This window comes from Lupinus angustifolius, chromosome LG02, assembly GCF_001865875.1.
Source record: "Lupinus angustifolius cultivar Tanjil chromosome LG02, LupAngTanjil_v1.0, whole genome shotgun sequence".
Taxonomy (NCBI): domain Eukaryota; kingdom Viridiplantae; phylum Streptophyta; class Magnoliopsida; order Fabales; family Fabaceae; genus Lupinus; species Lupinus angustifolius.
This window is the reverse complement of record NC_032010.1, coordinates 20,381,263-20,396,903: the sequence shown is the minus strand read 5'-3', so window position 1 is coordinate 20,396,903 and position 15,641 is coordinate 20,381,263. Positions and strand designations below refer to the sequence as shown.

General features: G+C 34.9%; 2 protein-coding genes across 5 annotated transcripts; one reads left to right on the top strand and one right to left on the bottom strand.

The window, feature by feature from the left end:
- Positions 278 to 3,774, top strand: LOC109338409. 2 transcript variants are annotated; one of them, XM_019575649.1, is made up of 6 exons: positions 278 to 568; positions 1,924 to 2,014; positions 2,184 to 2,344; positions 2,955 to 2,982; positions 3,173 to 3,281; positions 3,470 to 3,774. In XM_019575649.1, exons 1-6 carry the CDS (start codon positions 359 to 361, stop codon positions 3,549 to 3,551), a joined length of 681 nt encoding a protein of 226 aa, XP_019431194.1. In that variant the 5' UTR covers positions 278 to 358; the 3' UTR covers positions 3,552 to 3,774. The 2 variants fall into 2 exon arrangements, with proteins under 2 accessions (XP_019431194.1, XP_019431189.1); XM_019575644.1 differs by having other exon boundaries at positions 283 to 568; positions 2,166 to 2,344.
- Positions 5,124 to 15,052, bottom strand: LOC109338356. Of its 3 annotated transcripts, none has more exons than XM_019575568.1 (23): positions 14,938 to 15,052; positions 14,732 to 14,785; positions 13,892 to 14,491; positions 13,114 to 13,325; positions 12,906 to 12,977; positions 12,697 to 12,831; positions 12,218 to 12,336; positions 11,823 to 12,134; positions 10,961 to 11,048; positions 10,781 to 10,886; positions 10,574 to 10,687; positions 10,234 to 10,397; positions 10,000 to 10,120; positions 9,584 to 9,808; positions 9,297 to 9,487; positions 8,129 to 8,296; positions 7,925 to 8,030; positions 7,705 to 7,842; positions 7,101 to 7,262; positions 6,819 to 7,019; positions 6,263 to 6,457; positions 6,089 to 6,160; positions 5,124 to 5,526 (listed from the first exon to the last, which is right to left on the bottom strand). In XM_019575568.1, exons 2-23 carry the CDS (start codon positions 14,777 to 14,779, stop codon positions 5,374 to 5,376), a joined length of 3,702 nt encoding a protein of 1,233 aa, XP_019431113.1. In that variant the 5' UTR covers positions 14,780 to 14,785; positions 14,938 to 15,052; the 3' UTR covers positions 5,124 to 5,373. The 3 variants fall into 3 exon arrangements, with proteins under 3 accessions (XP_019431113.1, XP_019431119.1, XP_019431127.1); XM_019575574.1 differs by having other exon boundaries at positions 14,951 to 15,022; XM_019575582.1 differs by lacking the exon at positions 14,938 to 15,052 and adding an exon at positions 14,878 to 14,896.

Here is a 15,641-nt window from a genome sequence, read left to right as displayed (position 1 = left end):
TCAGATGAATATAGACAAAAACAGGATAAATCTGTCTCCATAATTTACGTTAAGTTTAAACAATCAGATATACTATTAATTAATTTCATAATTAAAAATAACGTCATTTTTGTTGAAACGATGGAAATTGGGAAAAAGCACGTGCCTAACCGAACCTGAATATTAGTCGGATCTAATTTTTGAATTCAAATCGAATCTTACATAACAAATTCATTATATATTATCAAATAGGGTGAGTGAGTAAGGTCGATTCCTTTCACCCCGAACCAAAACCAATAATTAAGGACAGTTCCGAATTATTAAAATTCCTATATAAGGACACTAATCATCACTTTTAGGGTTTTCTTTTCAATACCGAATGGAACTCTCCGATTCTAACTCGGTCTCTGAAATCCTGACTCCGGAATCGGATAAGAACCGAGTTAGGGTAAAGAGGAAAACCCTTCAAACTGTGTTGGAACAGTGTCAGAAAGCACTTGAATTGATTAATAATGAAAACAACGATTCTGATTGTGAAACTACAGAGCCTGATCAGCTACAATTTCCACCTGATCCAGAAGCTGATCAGGTAATTACTTTCTCCGTCAATCTAAAAATTCAATTTTGAAGTTTTCTACTGGTTTTGGAATATTATGTTCTCGCTATATGGAGTTTTTTTTTGTATTTGACATATTTGATGTTACTATTAATATTAATATATGATATTTTATTGAATTATGAATTTGTCTACTGAAACAAGACCAGGGAAGTAAAGTAAATGAAGCTTGCAAGTTACAGCTGTATCTGCCATTGTATGGCTGAGATTTATTATGTCACGCTCAAATAATATTCTTGTGTTGTAGATTGGGCCCTGTTTAGATTTATAATCAGTGATTTTTTATTTATTTTTGGGGTTAGATTTTTTTAATTGGGCATCGATTTGTTATTTAGTGATTTTTTGTAGTCTGAGGGAAGACTCATAAGAGGGCATAGGAAAGGATAGGTAGAGGGGAGAAGGGAATGGGAAAGGGTCGGAGCACACTTCTAGCGTTTGAACCCGGGCTTAACCAACTGAGCTGACTCGTGGGACGGGTTTTCATTCTGTTTTAAGTATTTTAGATTAACTTTTTATTATGTTTGTCTTTATTGGGTTTACAGATAAATAGCTTTGGTTATTAATTGATTAGTGAATATCAATTTCCCAACTTCAGAGAGGTTTTGGAGTTTGATTCGGCAAGTACTCTGGCTTACCATGTCAATAGGAGCACTGTTGGGGTTATGTTCTACATCATCTTGCCTCTGTGTTTATCTGCTTGATACATTTGACAACTTTATGATGTTTAATTCTGAAATGAAGTTGTTACGTTTCTGTCTGTTTAGATTGTAGCACTCCTGATGACAAATATAAGTTATGTACAGCATATAAGGACTCCCTCCAGTCCTTATTATAAGACACTCCCAAGTTCCAACTAAATTTCTCATACCAATAAAAGTAGTTACTTTATTTAAAAAAATGTTATGAGATTACAATCTTAACCCCGTTCAGCACAACAGCAGCAATCAAACCTTAATCCAATTAGGTGAGGTCGGTTACATGGATCAGACGACAATATAATGCTCTATCATAGCCCTCATTTGATATTGCTCATTAATTTATAGTCCCAATAACAACAACAAAGAGTTGAGATAGTCAAAGCTTTTAATAGAGGGATAAATGGAGACAAAAAATAATAAATGTTGCACGGAAAATGTAAGGTGTCTTATAAAAAGGACTATTAAAACCTTTTAGAATGTGTCTTATAATAAGGACCAGGGGAGTATTAATTAGTGTTGTAAGTTGTAACTGTAAGACAAATAGTTAGCTGTGCATTCATTCTTGTGCAATGGAAATCTTCAGTGTTTCATGCTCAATGGTAATAGAACATTCATTCTGCCCCAATGCAGTTGTGTGATCTGCTCAAATCTAGAGTTGAGTGCCCTGACTTCCTTGAAAAGATAGAGCATGCCCAGGCATCAGTTTCGCAGAACATAGCTGGTATGCATCCAAATGAATTTATGCTTTCAACTTGATGCTTATGGTATTGCCACACTGATTTATGCGTGCTGATGGTTAGGGTGAAGACAAATTGTATTTGTGTTAGTCATTATCAGTATTTTTTAAATTATATCAAGTTGATGAACGAAAGATGCGTTTGTTATGGCAGAAGAAGGTAATTCTTGGGATTTGATCAGCGAAAATGATCTTTGGGAAAGTGAAGATGTTGACTCAGACCAAGAAGATTATGTGCTTGTTAGACAAGAAGATATAGTGGAGGGTATTGCTTGCTTCATGGCTACATATTTATTATCCCTTAAGCAGACCAAGGTACGTTACCTGTGAATTTAATACACAGAAACATGCATGGTTCATTCCGATATAGTCCGGACAATACTCTTGTGCAATAATTTTAAAAAATAATCAAATTATAAATATTGACTTAAAACTACCTTCTGACATGTTATAAGAATGGGCACCGCTTATGCTCATCTAAATTGCATATGCTTAACTGAATTATCACGCCACATAAGTGTCAAAATTTTCTTCCCCGACCATTTGTAAAGGTGTCTTATGTGTATATGTTGCCATCCTATTCAAGCAATCAGGACTGTTTGGTGCTTTAAAATGTTTTTCTTTCATTGGTTCTTCATAATTTTGTTTAGGATCATCAAAAGCTACAATTTTTTTATTAAATATAAGATGTGCTATATTTCAATAATAAAAGGAGGAGATGAGTATTATATGCCCTATATTCTTGAATAACAGTCCATGGATTCTCAATCTCTTACTATTGTACTTTGAAGCATTGTTTTATTTACCACGGCACCAAAAAAATCTGCATGTTGATAGCCAACACACAGTAAATATATTTTATTTAATGTATCTGTATGGCACTTGCTTTCTTTCTCTACCTCATTGATTGCTTTGCTTTTTGCAGGATTTGACCCCTAATCAACTCCAGGATGGTGAGTGCAGTTGCTTCCTTCCAATACATCTTATTTTCATTACTTATTCACGAGTCAGAACAAAAAACATAACCCTGGCTGCTCTTTTCATCCCTTATAATTTTTTGTACTATAATTTAGACAACTTATTGTTCTTTAGATTAAAGTGCAGGAAAGGAATTCTGATTTTTTTCTGGTATATTTTTATCAGCGCTCAGTAAGACATTTTCTGTGAAAACGAAAAAAGGAAAGCTCCGAAAGGCGTGGGATGGGAGCAAAGTTATTTATAATGTTGCATCATGGGGGGCTACAGCCATTGGGTAAGTCGCTATACCAACAGACGTTGATTATGTTTTGCATAGAGTTCGAACTACAAGTTTAATCTTGTTATGAATTAGCTTTCACATTTAGTATAACAACAGAGAAGTTAATTGCATTGTTTGCCCCCCTCTTTTCAGCTATTATAGTTTCAGTTTTGTTGACTACTTTCCTTTGTCATTCTTTACAGGATATATCAAAACCCTCTTATTGTAAGAGTGGCGACTAAAGCATTCTGGACATCATGCCAAGTTATATCAAAGCTACTCTGATTTGCTCATGCTGCTTGGAGAAAAGTTGTGATGTAGTATTTTAACTGTTGTACTTTGGCTTGTGCTGCAATTCAGCTTGGTTTTCTACTTCCTGTTTGATGTAAAATTCGATTTGTTTGCAAGGCTGATCAATTGATCTTAATGTAGTTTGATCTTGTAAATATTTCTACTCAAATGTTCCAAGTGCAATTCAAATTCTTATTCACAACTCGGGTCTGAAACATACCCCTTTTCCAACCAACCAAACCTCCCAAATGTATGTGTATATCTGGGTTACTCATTTGAACATTTGTGGGATGTGCCTTAATCATTAGTTTGATTGATGCCGTTCATGATGATTATTTCCTTAATATAATGTATTTATTATATATATACAATATATATACACTCTCAGGAAAAAATGCACTGATAGTACATAGATATTACACTGGCAAGTTGAATAATATTTACCTTAGCTCCTTTACGTAATGAGATTAATTTTTAGCTTGACTTTAACTCTTTTAATTCATAAACCAATAAGTTGGTTCGATTCATTGTCAATCATTATTCTCTCCCATAACTAGTTTTATTACTACAGTAGCAATCATCAAACCGATTAGAGTATTGGTATAATGGTATAATAGTTCAACAAGCGGTTTACTAATTAAATTACATACCAACAAATTAGATATACATCTATAATATGTTAACATTAATGTTAAAAAATCAATAAAAACCATTAATTTTTTTATTTTCATTAAAAAATATTAAATAAAAAACGGTCGGTATGACGAATACGGTTCAATTGATAACTGGTTGGTATGATAAGTACAATAACATAAACGATATAATTATTGTACCGTACTGGTATTGGAACCAGTTTACCGGTTGAACTAGCCAGCACAAACAGGCTTTTACAACATTCCCCATAACTGCCCCCTAATGTGACGGTTAGGTCAACCAATTACTTTATGAGAATAATGTATCTCCTTGTATAAGGAGATAACTTATCTCCTCTAACCAATAAAAATGTGACATGTGTATTATTTTGTTTATTTTTTAAATTATTTTTATAAAAAATAGTGAAACATGACACATGTCATAATTTCACTGGCAGGAGGAGATAACTTATCTCCTTATATAAGGAGATACTCCATTCCCTTACTTTATATAGAACCAAGAAAGTTCTAATAGGCACAAAGAACATTAACTCAAATATTATAATTACAAAGGGTACAAAGAAGATTGAATCACTAAACCAAAGCAACCCACCAGATTGAATTAACAAGGGAAAAATATCATCTTTGTACATGTTTCGCAAATAACTTGTCCTAAAGAATTTATGTCAGCACCAAATCCCATTCAGTCGAGTTAAATCATTCTTTAATATTAACTCAAACAATAGCCAAATAAGTGTGATGCAAATAGAGAATAAATGATTATATTCCCTTAAAAAATTGAACTTGCACCTGAAAAAATTTGTGATTTTTACCAGTAAGAAATAAGATCTTAATCACATACAATTTTCTTTTGTTTTTTGTTAAGGTATATGTATCAGCTCTTTGTTAATTGTGGGTATGGATATGAGGGCAATGTTATAACTTGTACAATGTCACTTTGCTAAACATGCACATTTATTCTGCATGAACTTGAATGTATCATTGATAGAAAAATAGATGTGTGGAACACTTCACTTTGCTAAACAATGAAACATATAATTGTTTCCTTCATGAATATTCCAGGAGCAGTTGAGTTGCTTGCTTCTGCTACAAATTGACCAACAGTTTCATTGAACTCTCATTTTACCTGTATCACCCTCTAATCATATTCACATGTAACTGGTCTAAAAGTAAAAAGTGTTGTCCTTGTTATTGGGAGCATCCTTGCATAGCATGGAACGAATTTCCACGATCGATCTAGGTCGCTCGAGATCTTTCTCTTGTAATGCATTTCCTAAAAGCTGCTGCATCTGTGATGCAAAGATGTCTTCCAGAACCTGCATACACGACTTCATGTTAGCAATCACGTACGAAGCTATCTTAGGACTTAGAAAATTTAGTTATAGTCAGGCTCAAATAGAAGCCTTAAAGATGTCTTGCAGAACTGCACACATGACTTCATGTTAGCAGTTAATAGAGCTATAACCGGATATAGAAAATTTAGTTAGAATCAGTCTCAAAGACAAGCCTTAAACCCAGCTAAATTGTTACAAGACCAAATGTAATAAGAGACTATTAAACCAAACTTATACTTATAAATTAATGCTGGCCAAGTCTAATACCATTCAGATATAACCAACATTAAGGCCCCATTTATTCAGAAACGTTTCAGGAAAGCTGAAATTTTCAAATAGAAGTTTCTAATGAAGTCCAAGCAAATAAGCATATAAATGTCAAAAGTGTTTTTTTTAAATGAAAAGAACCTAAACAAACAAGCCGAATTAAGTACAATCAATCTGCAGCAATGTTCTTTGGGGGCCCCATATAGCAATAGTAGAAACTGTGTTTTGTATTTCAAAATCAAACAAGCAATAATTAAGCTGATAGGTTGCTACTTACAGAAACAGCCACCGTTGAACCCTTGTACCACGACCTATTCTCTTTTCTGGTCACCAAGAAACTCAAAATTTCCTGTTAAACAAGGAACACCGAAAAAATATATGAAATTAATAACCAAGAGTCCAGAATCTAAAATATGGCAAGTCGATGGAATCCTGATGGAAATGAACTGACCTGTCCCATACGATCCCAATAACCTCGGCAGATTGCAATGAAGACGTGAGTCTCAAAGACACTGTGAAGTTGACTTATGGTACTAGCCAATTGATCTTTCAGTGGCTGTAATTTACCTTTTAAATCAGACTCCACCACTGTTTCCTTTGAATCCTGAAGAATCTTTTTTAACTTTGTAGTATTATGTAACTTTGTCTGGAACAGAATAAAATATGCATATCAGGGAGACATGGATACACCATATACTTGTTTGGTTTATTCAATATTATGCTGGGAAATGCGTAAAATAATTTGAGACATCCTGCACTGCATAAATATGAGGAAAAACAATACTTTAACCAAGGTAGGTAGCAAGTGCCATTTGATTCAAATGTAGGCAATGGCAATATCCTGGTGTTGCTATCATATATAATCTCTGATTAGCATTATTTCAGTAAAGCAAGTGAAGTTCATGTGTACACAGTTCTAAAAGATGGATTCTATTATGATATTACCAAGGGGACAAAAAGCATTGTGTCAATAACAATAATGAATTTACTTTCAAACAGATACTAACATTTTCCACGAGTTTCTCCACAATAGCTTGCAGATAGTTTCTGAATTTTGTTCTCAGCATTACCGTCACTTCACTAAGTCGCTCACCAGGTGCTGTGTTTCCATTATTTGGCAAGCAAGAACCCCATGACTTGAAATGAGATTCTATCCTAGGCCTCAAGACGTCGAGCATTCTCTTCAAGGAATTCAAAAAAATTCCAAGCTGAAAGCATTGACATTATAAGTTCAAACGCATGTAAAAGTCCAGAAGAACATTTGAATTTTTTTTAGAAATACAGCTCACCTCATCGGGAACCACATAGGCGGCTGTAGACCGTTTGGCAAGTTTCTGGACATATTTAAGCCCAAATTTCTTAGGATTCATGTTTTCTTTGAGAGGAGACAACACATCTGCATATTGTTTGTCTAAAGCTTCCACTATAGCTTTCTCAATATCAGCAATGGCCTGTTATCAATTTTTGTATAAAACAAATCAGGATCAAGAAATAAAACCCCCGATATAATCGAAAAGTTTTTTTAACAAAGCAATAAATTACCAAAAAAAAACTCCTTAGGATATGTATTTGTTTACAAAGGGGATGGTTAAAAATATGCAGTTCAATTTGAAATAATGACACCAGCCTATCAGCAGGCTCATAGTTCAAACTTGTAACTATAAAATAGAAGGATGGTACTCCTTAAGCTATGACGCCCTTTCAAACAGAAAGGAAGAACACTTTTGGCAAATAAGAAGTATTTTTTTATCCCAGGCCGCATTGTTGCATGAATTGGTTTACGGTTAAAAGAGAAAGATCAAAGCATGAAAATGCAAATTTATACCATCCGGAATTCAGGGGAGGGGCAGATATGCACGATAAGAAAACTGATATAAGGAAGATTCGGCATACATTCTCTAAAACGAAGGTATACTCTGGCCAGCGGCAAATGATGACCTCATAGTCTGTCAAGGTCTCCTTCAGCCGCTCATACATGTCATCAATAAAAGGAGTAGTAGAATGTTGTGTTCTAACTCCTGACCATTTCACCTGCAATAGCAAAGCATTAACACAAGGCACATTTACCACTGAAGAGGTGCAGTCAAACAAATAATTAGCTTCAAAGAACTACCTTATCTAATTTGCATGACTCGAGCAAAGATAGGCGTTTATCTTGGATCCAGACAAGAATATACAGATGGAACAACTCTTTTGCATCTACTCCACCTTTGATGGGACTGAGAAGGAAAGGAAACAAGTTAGACTTATGTAAAATAGGCAGCAATTCATTCTTTGACTACAAAACTAGGGCTACACTTTCAGTAACAATGATTACCTAATACTCCAGCTGATAAGATCCCTTTGAAAATCCGATGTTGCAATAATAAGTTCTGCTACTGGTGATGATGGACCGGACGGTGGACAAGATATGAGGAAAGCTCGTAATCTACTGCAAAGCTCTGTGCTGTATATGGAAGCTGAAAGATTTGGCAGGTCCACAAAGCTGTGAAAAATAAATAACCAGCTTTATTAGAACCTTTAATTGGCAACAATAGCTGGACAAACTAGCACACAAGAATACTCGCACAAGAAAGTGATAAGATGGATAATAAAGTGATGCAAATGATGATTCCTATGGCCATCATCAAGCTTAAAACGAAATAAAGCATTTTACCAAGGAAAGTTATCAAAGCGAAAAAGTGTCGGTTAGAACTGCCAGCTGGCTTTAACTTTAACATAACAACAAAGCCCTCCTTCTCTTATGTTGATGTCGACATTTTTACTTACAAACTGCCAGCTAGCTCGTCAGTATGGTCGTCTGCTTATATGAGCTAGGCTACTAGCTTTACTTTTGTCAGAACTTGCTTGAACAAGTGTCGGTTCAGTGAGATTAAGAATAAGAGTGAAAATCACAGTCACGGATGAGGCTAGACAGCAAAAGCATGTTCTGCTCCTTCAATTGTTTCATTGAAAAGGACTTCAGTACAAGTCACTAGACTTGGCAAGTAACAACAAACTGTCGTGTTATCACCTAACACCATATTAATGGTATTACTCATCCAAATACTGCTAAGATTAGAAATTGCTTTAACAAATAATGTTGATAGTGATTAGCAGCAAGCCAGCAATTGCATTAAATGTTTCAATTAAGTTAGCCCTACAATAATGGGCATGTGTCCCATCTTTAACCATGAATAGAATAATAGAAAATTTATTTCAAGTATCACCAGGCGAACAAAGCAATTCAAATTCTATCTTTCTACTACTAAGTTTGTTAGACAAGATGGTGTCACAGGAATATATTGACACTGATAGGAAGGAAAGCAGCTTAGTATACATTCTTTAGGGCCAATCACCTCATTTAATAAAAAAATTGCCATTTTTAACAATAAGACAGGAAAGAATGCCTAGTGAAGAATTCTGGCATAAATCATGCTTAAGCAACTGTACTTTAATTCTAACAAACTAAATACATACAAATCAAATTGAGAAATGAATAAAACCTTGGAAGTATATTTTGGTTATGAATCTGAATATCGGTATAGATCTCATTTCTAAGATTTATGCAAAGGGTTTTCATCTTCTGGTAAGCAATGGACATGGTCATGCTATCCATCAGACAGCCTTCATTATTGTTTGTAAGATATTCATCAGTTTCGCTCAGGTGCCTTCTGGACCTCTTTTTCGCAGCAACCTTGAATGATATTTAGTGGTCAATGAAACAGATATGTGCATTTGAATTTTAATAGCAATTGTCATCACGAAAAAGAAAAGGTCAAGTTTCTCTAACCTGAAAATAATGACAGAAAGCAGTTTGTGTCTCGGGAAATAAGATATCATGAAGAAGCTTGTACAGCTTAACAGCAGGATCCAAAGCAGGTGCTGCATGTCCAGATGATGATTTGAAAACCTCCGTGATACCCGAGAAAGATGATTCATCAAGAGATTTATAATTTTCAAATGCTAGGGAGAGTAACTGTTCAATTTGATCATTGGTCTCTCCTAGTATCCGGTTCTGAAGTGAATAACAAATTGATTCCATGTTAGACAAGAAAAAAACATCAATCAATTTCAACATCGGCACATGCCATCATTTCAGGTATGTTGACTAGAACGCAGTTGATTTTACAAAACTGGGAAACCCAACAAAGGTGGATTGCACTGCCATTGAAGTTGCATCCTTTTAATAAAATATGTAAACCGTACCTCTTGGTGGCTCAAAGAAGTCTTGCCGTTGCTCTTCATGATAACGGGTGCAAGCAGATCAGAGACCAAGTTGAGGCAGTCTGCTGTTGGGGTAGCCACATCCATGACATAAGATAGATATCTATTTAAAGAGAAAATTATGAGCAGAAAAGTATAATAATTTAGACAATGTGCAACAACACATTTAATAAATTAAATATTTCAGTAGAAAATAGCAAATCAACTTCACATTACCTCAACTTGGTATATATCTCAGATACCCCATAATATGATGCAAACTCTGTCAAAAGCCATTTCCATGGACCATTTAATAATAGGTTCCTTTGCCCAAAGCCCTGAACTTTCATTGCAACTTCTAAAACCAAATCATATGCAACTGTCTCTGCTACAGAGCCACACTGGTAAAATATAACTATGTGAGGTGCAATGTATTAAGAAACACAAAGCAATTTAGATAACTTATCATGCAACAAAATGTATAAGGTGTCCAGGAACAAAAAATTTGATTTTTGCATTTCTAATATGTTGTCAAGGAATAAGGATATCCTTGGTTTATATGCTCATATTAGCTAACCTTGAGATGACTATTGTCATCAGCACTTGTTGAGTAATGTATATACAGTTGTATCCTCCCGACAAGTTCATGGTCTGGCTCGTGATAAATTGGCCACCAGCGTAATTTGTCAGCCTGCGTTCAGGTAAAACATGAATTCTTTCATAATAATCATCAATGATGACAGGCACCAACAGCTCCCTGAAAACTTGCAATATGAAATATTACCGGGTCATCAGCTATTGTGGCCACTTGGACAAGAACACGGCCAAAATGTTTTCCCTTTGAATCTTGAATTTCAACAAGTAGATCATCTCCAAGGCTATCCGGGAAGCTGTAAAGTAGTCATAAATTTATTCACAATACACATTAATGATTAGAAAGACAGGAACAAAAATAAAAACTTACAACACATGGGCTTCACTAGATCCAGGTTGCAACCTAATGGCATCTTCCTCAACTGTGCTTTTCAGTCTTAAAAAACAGGCGTGCGTCTCTGATCACATGCATCGGCAGAAAAAAGTAGAATGAAATGAGCTCAAACATAAACTTTAATATGTAAACTGAAAATAAAGTACACAGTATTATGAATCATATAGACACAAGTAAATAAAACCAATGACTAGTTATAATAACTTGCCATGAATCAATGTTTTTACTCCATCAACAAGTACTGTCTCACAACCACTCTTAAGGTCAATTCCAGTCAGGAGGGGATATACAACTATATGTTATAGCTAGAAGACATTTTTTGGGTAATAAAAGTATAGGGTCTGGGGAGGTTGAACCATTACAAGGACAATGCATGCGGCAAGCCTCAGCTGATAGTGATGCTTGCAGATGATAATGAAATATTAGTAAAGGGATTTAACATAAAATAATATCTCAATTGTGTATGTGCTTCAACATTTAGAAGATAACATTTCAAAACAAGCATAAACATCTAAAGTTTTGTTTCTTAAAACTATAAAACCATGTGTACGGACAGAGTTTGTGGGTTATGAACCTTGTGTTAGTGTAAACTTGACTCTTCTACGGACTAAGAAGTGGCACACTCATCAAAGACAAATAACTATATGAACCAGGAACAAAGCACATTCGATACACAAAGAACAAAATTCAACTTAGCCAAATTGCTTCCTGGAGTTAAACACAACTAGATACTTAATAAATAACCATAATTGAAATATTGAGAAGGTAATTATTTTCTACAGTTTAATGCTGGATATATTATAATGAATAGTTATAATGCAGGTTGCATTACACTTACCTTGCACAACTTCATAGGACGACGAACTGCTCCTCAGAGTCGTTACACCAACTTTTAGGAGTCCAGATACCTGCTGTATGTAGCGACTGCTAGCATGCACATATGCCAAGCTTTGTCGGGCCAGGGAACCATTTGCATTTGCAGGCATAAGTGGTACAAATCGAACTCTTCTGAGAGCTTGCCATCCAGAAGATAGCGATGACTGAAAACTGGATAAGCGATGTCGCACTGATTCCATTTTAATATTAGGTGCCACTAATGATGACATGCTACAGCCAGTAGGAGGGTCCAACCCCATTTTGATTTTACGTACTGCAAAGTGAAGATGCCTCAGGAAAGAATCACCATGGAGATGTTAAATAATTTAAATGGTAAAAATTAACATGAAAATGTACCTTGCACCTTCATCTTGCCAATAAGTTTTTTGGGTTTTGTAGCAACACCCTCACTGGAAGGCTCTGAATTGCACTTCACCATTAGCTCATCTTCTGATTGTAAGAGCACCTGCCGCAATCTAAAAGTTCCTCAAAACAAAAAAAACAAATAAGAATGGAAAGTATTGTCAAGGATGAATGGTTTTATATCTAACACACCACTCGTACATGCGCCCTTTGGGCTTGAAACAAAGACACTGCTCAATCCCAGACTGGCTAAATTTGACCTTTTATTTAGCAGGCAACAATAATCATGAACAGTTACTAGCACTCGTTTCAGAACAGTTTATTAGCACCTGTTTCTATTCATGAATATATAACATAATAGGAGAACACATGAGTACCTTGACAGAATTAATTATGTGTACCTTGACAGAATTAATTACGTAAGAGTCAAGGAAGGAGAGGGAAGTAATAGTGGAGGAAGAGTTTCAACTCACCCAAATGCATCCCTAAGTAAAGAACATTCATTTTCCAAAAACATAGGAGCTTCCATGCACTGCATTGCCCAAGCATGAAGGCAAAGACGCACACAAGCATCATAGGCAATCACCCCATACCATGGTCCAAGAGCACTGAAATGGATTTATGTGACATATAAGCACATTTTTAAAAAGAAAAGTATCGCCGAAGTCAACAAGGATGATACCTTGCATGAAAAGTTGGAAGGCGAGCTGGGTATGAATTTGAAGATGTGCCAGTCTCTGGACCAACGGCAGTTCTGTGAACATATGTAATTCTAAATTAGCATGATAGTGGATTGATATTCCTATGTGCTCTATGACTAGGAAGCCGTTTATTTTTAAAGTTAAGAGCATAAGTGTTGCGAGATTACTTATTTTATTGAATATACTAACCTAACAAATTGTTCATGGTTCTCGTTTCCAATATGCTCCTCAATCTTATCCTCAGACATAGATTTCAATGTACTCGGTTCTGCTCTTCTTGTAGTAGTTTGGGCTCCAGAAGAAGGGATTTCCTCATGTGTTTGTGTGATCTCTTGACCAGGACCACAAAAAGGGGGTGCACTAGGAACATCATCATCGTCATCATCAGACAATCTTCCATTCTGGGGATTTTCATAGCACAAACCAGAAAGTTAGGATGATTTTCATAGCACAAACCCAAGATGAGAAAAATGATAAAGAAATAAATGAGTCTAGAAGAAGAGACACAGAGCTACAACAAGAGTTAGTGTTATGCAACGTCTGTCTTATCAAAGATAATTTTTAAATTACAATTTGTATGAATGAAGTTGTATTAATTGGTAAAAAGAAAGGCGTAATTTTTTTTTTTAAGACCGTTGTTCATCAAAATCCAAAGTAACAGAAGAAAATTTAAATATTTAAATTATCTGAAGTAACATATCACTATATCAGGTACATGAGTTACACATTCTATATGAAAACTATATGTAACTTGTTTTGCTTATTTTTACCATCATACATGCCCAAGTATTTTAATATACCTACAACAATTAATTAGCCACATATCAATTATATATAACATGGTGCAAGGCTAATAACCTCAGCAATACTCCAATATATCAAGGACTCTAAAAATGTCACTCTTGGTAATATGTAGGCATAGGCAACTAAAATTCTGTACTTCAATGTTATATCTACCATTTCATACCTTTTCCTTGGCACTTTGCACATTCATCTTTGAAGGTACGCTAGAAGCATACCCTTCTGACACATAAGTTCTACTCCTCAGCACAGAGCCATTGATACTTCCCACTTGTGTGGTAGAGAATTCCGAGCTGGCTGCAGAATCTGATGACTCATCTTCAGTGAAACCACTCTGCCTTACATTTGCAGTCCTCAACAATGGATCCCTCGTGACACCACGTCTCCCGACCAGTGTTTCTCTGGACGAACTGACCTCAGAATATGTATAATCACTGCCACCCCTGGCTCCCCTTTGAGCGAAATTCCCATATCTCCTAGCAGCACCATTGGGGGCTCTGAGGTCTTGGGGTGATGAATCCAGCGAGTATCTGCCACCATAAACTTCCTCATACGAATCAATGCTGTCATCATTATCAGAATTTGAAAAGCTATCACCAGTGTCGGCCGGTAAAACTGTTGATACGGGTAATGCACTAGCCGGAAGGTGCCCACTTCTGAATTTAGATGGAGGTGGCAACCCAAAACCTCTGCTGCTGCCACTCTTCACCCCATTGATAGGATCATTGATAGATCTAAAACCAATGTTGGGATGTGGAACTTCTTTCTGAAATCACAAAAATGCAAAAAGAAAACAAAAATCAGAACTTTACAAATGCTAATGTGATTTCTATGTATTAGTGTTCCATAATAAACTTCCTTCAAACCAATAACATAAAAACAAAACAAAAATCATAACTTTCTAAACATGGAGGTAAATTTAAAGAAACCCATTTCTTATATTAACCCAACAATGTTGGAAAAAGACAATTAAGACAAAAGGGAAGAATTGGCGAGTAAAAGGTACCTCTTTAACCCATCGAAGTGCATTTTTGTCAAGGCCTTGTGTAAACATGTTCACCTGCATTAACAAAGTAACATCCAAAATCTTAGAAAATCAAACCCTTCTTCTTCCTCTATGCAAATGTAGTACCCAAAAGACAAAAACTTTACTTGAAATGCTAGAAGGGTATTAGTAAGAAAGAAAAAACCAAAGGGTATCGATTTGCTTACACAAAAAGCTTTCTTTGTTTTTCTATCTCTTCTCACTTCCAATTTGTAATGGCCAGAAGAGAGAGAGAGAGAGACTCAGTGAACTGAAGCGATGATATAGAATAGTGAGACCTAGTAAAAGGCCTTTATCCTCTGCAGTTGTTACTTTCTTTTTTTGGTTTTTACTTTCTACAATAAAATTATTTTTATCTTAAAAAATATTATTATAGTATTTTGGACTATTTTAGTTTTAAAATGAAAATTAGTTACTCCAGAATATATTTACCTTTAAGTTGTGTGAATTTAAAGATCTTGAAATATAGTTTGATTTCCGAGGATTTGGTTTTATTATTAATTGTTTAAATTGATAGTTTTTTAGTAGAAAAAAAATGATAGTTTAATTTCTATTTACATATGTTACTTTAATCTGGAAAGGATAGTATACCGGTGGAAAGACTCACTAGATTATTATAGAAATATAAAATGTAGAATTTGATTCCTGACAATAACACTTATTGGATAGTGGTTACTTTATTCTAAAAGATATTAGTTCTTTATCTATAAGATGAGAAGATATATTTATTACAATGAAATAAAATTTATTTTTAGTTATTCTAAATATAAAAATAATATATATTTATGCAAATAATTTTAAAACCAAAATAAAATTAATTTCAATTTGGTTACAACAAAATGACAAATGTTCGATTACTTGGATAACACTT

Coding starts and splice junctions, on each gene's coding strand:
- LOC109338356 (XM_019575568.1), bottom strand. CDS start 14,779: ATGTTTACACAAGGCCTTGACAAAAATGCACTTCGATGGGTTAAAGAG. Junction 12,978..13,113: donor AACCATGAACAATTTGTTAG/GTTAGTATATTC, acceptor ATATGTTCACAG/AACTGCCGTTGGTCCAGAGA. Junction 6,161..6,262: donor ATTGGGATCGTATGGGACAG/GTCAGTTCATTT, acceptor CTTGTTTAACAG/GAAATTTTGAGTTTCTTGGT.
- LOC109338409 (XM_019575644.1), top strand. CDS start 359: ATGGAACTCTCCGATTCTAACTCGGTCTCTGAAATCCTGACTCCGGAA. Junction 569..1,923: donor CTGATCCAGAAGCTGATCAG/GTAATTACTTTC, acceptor GCCCCAATGCAG/TTGTGTGATCTGCTCAAATC. Junction 2,015..2,165: donor AGTTTCGCAGAACATAGCTG/GTATGCATCCAA, acceptor GATGAACGAAAG/ATGCGTTTGTTATGGCAGAA.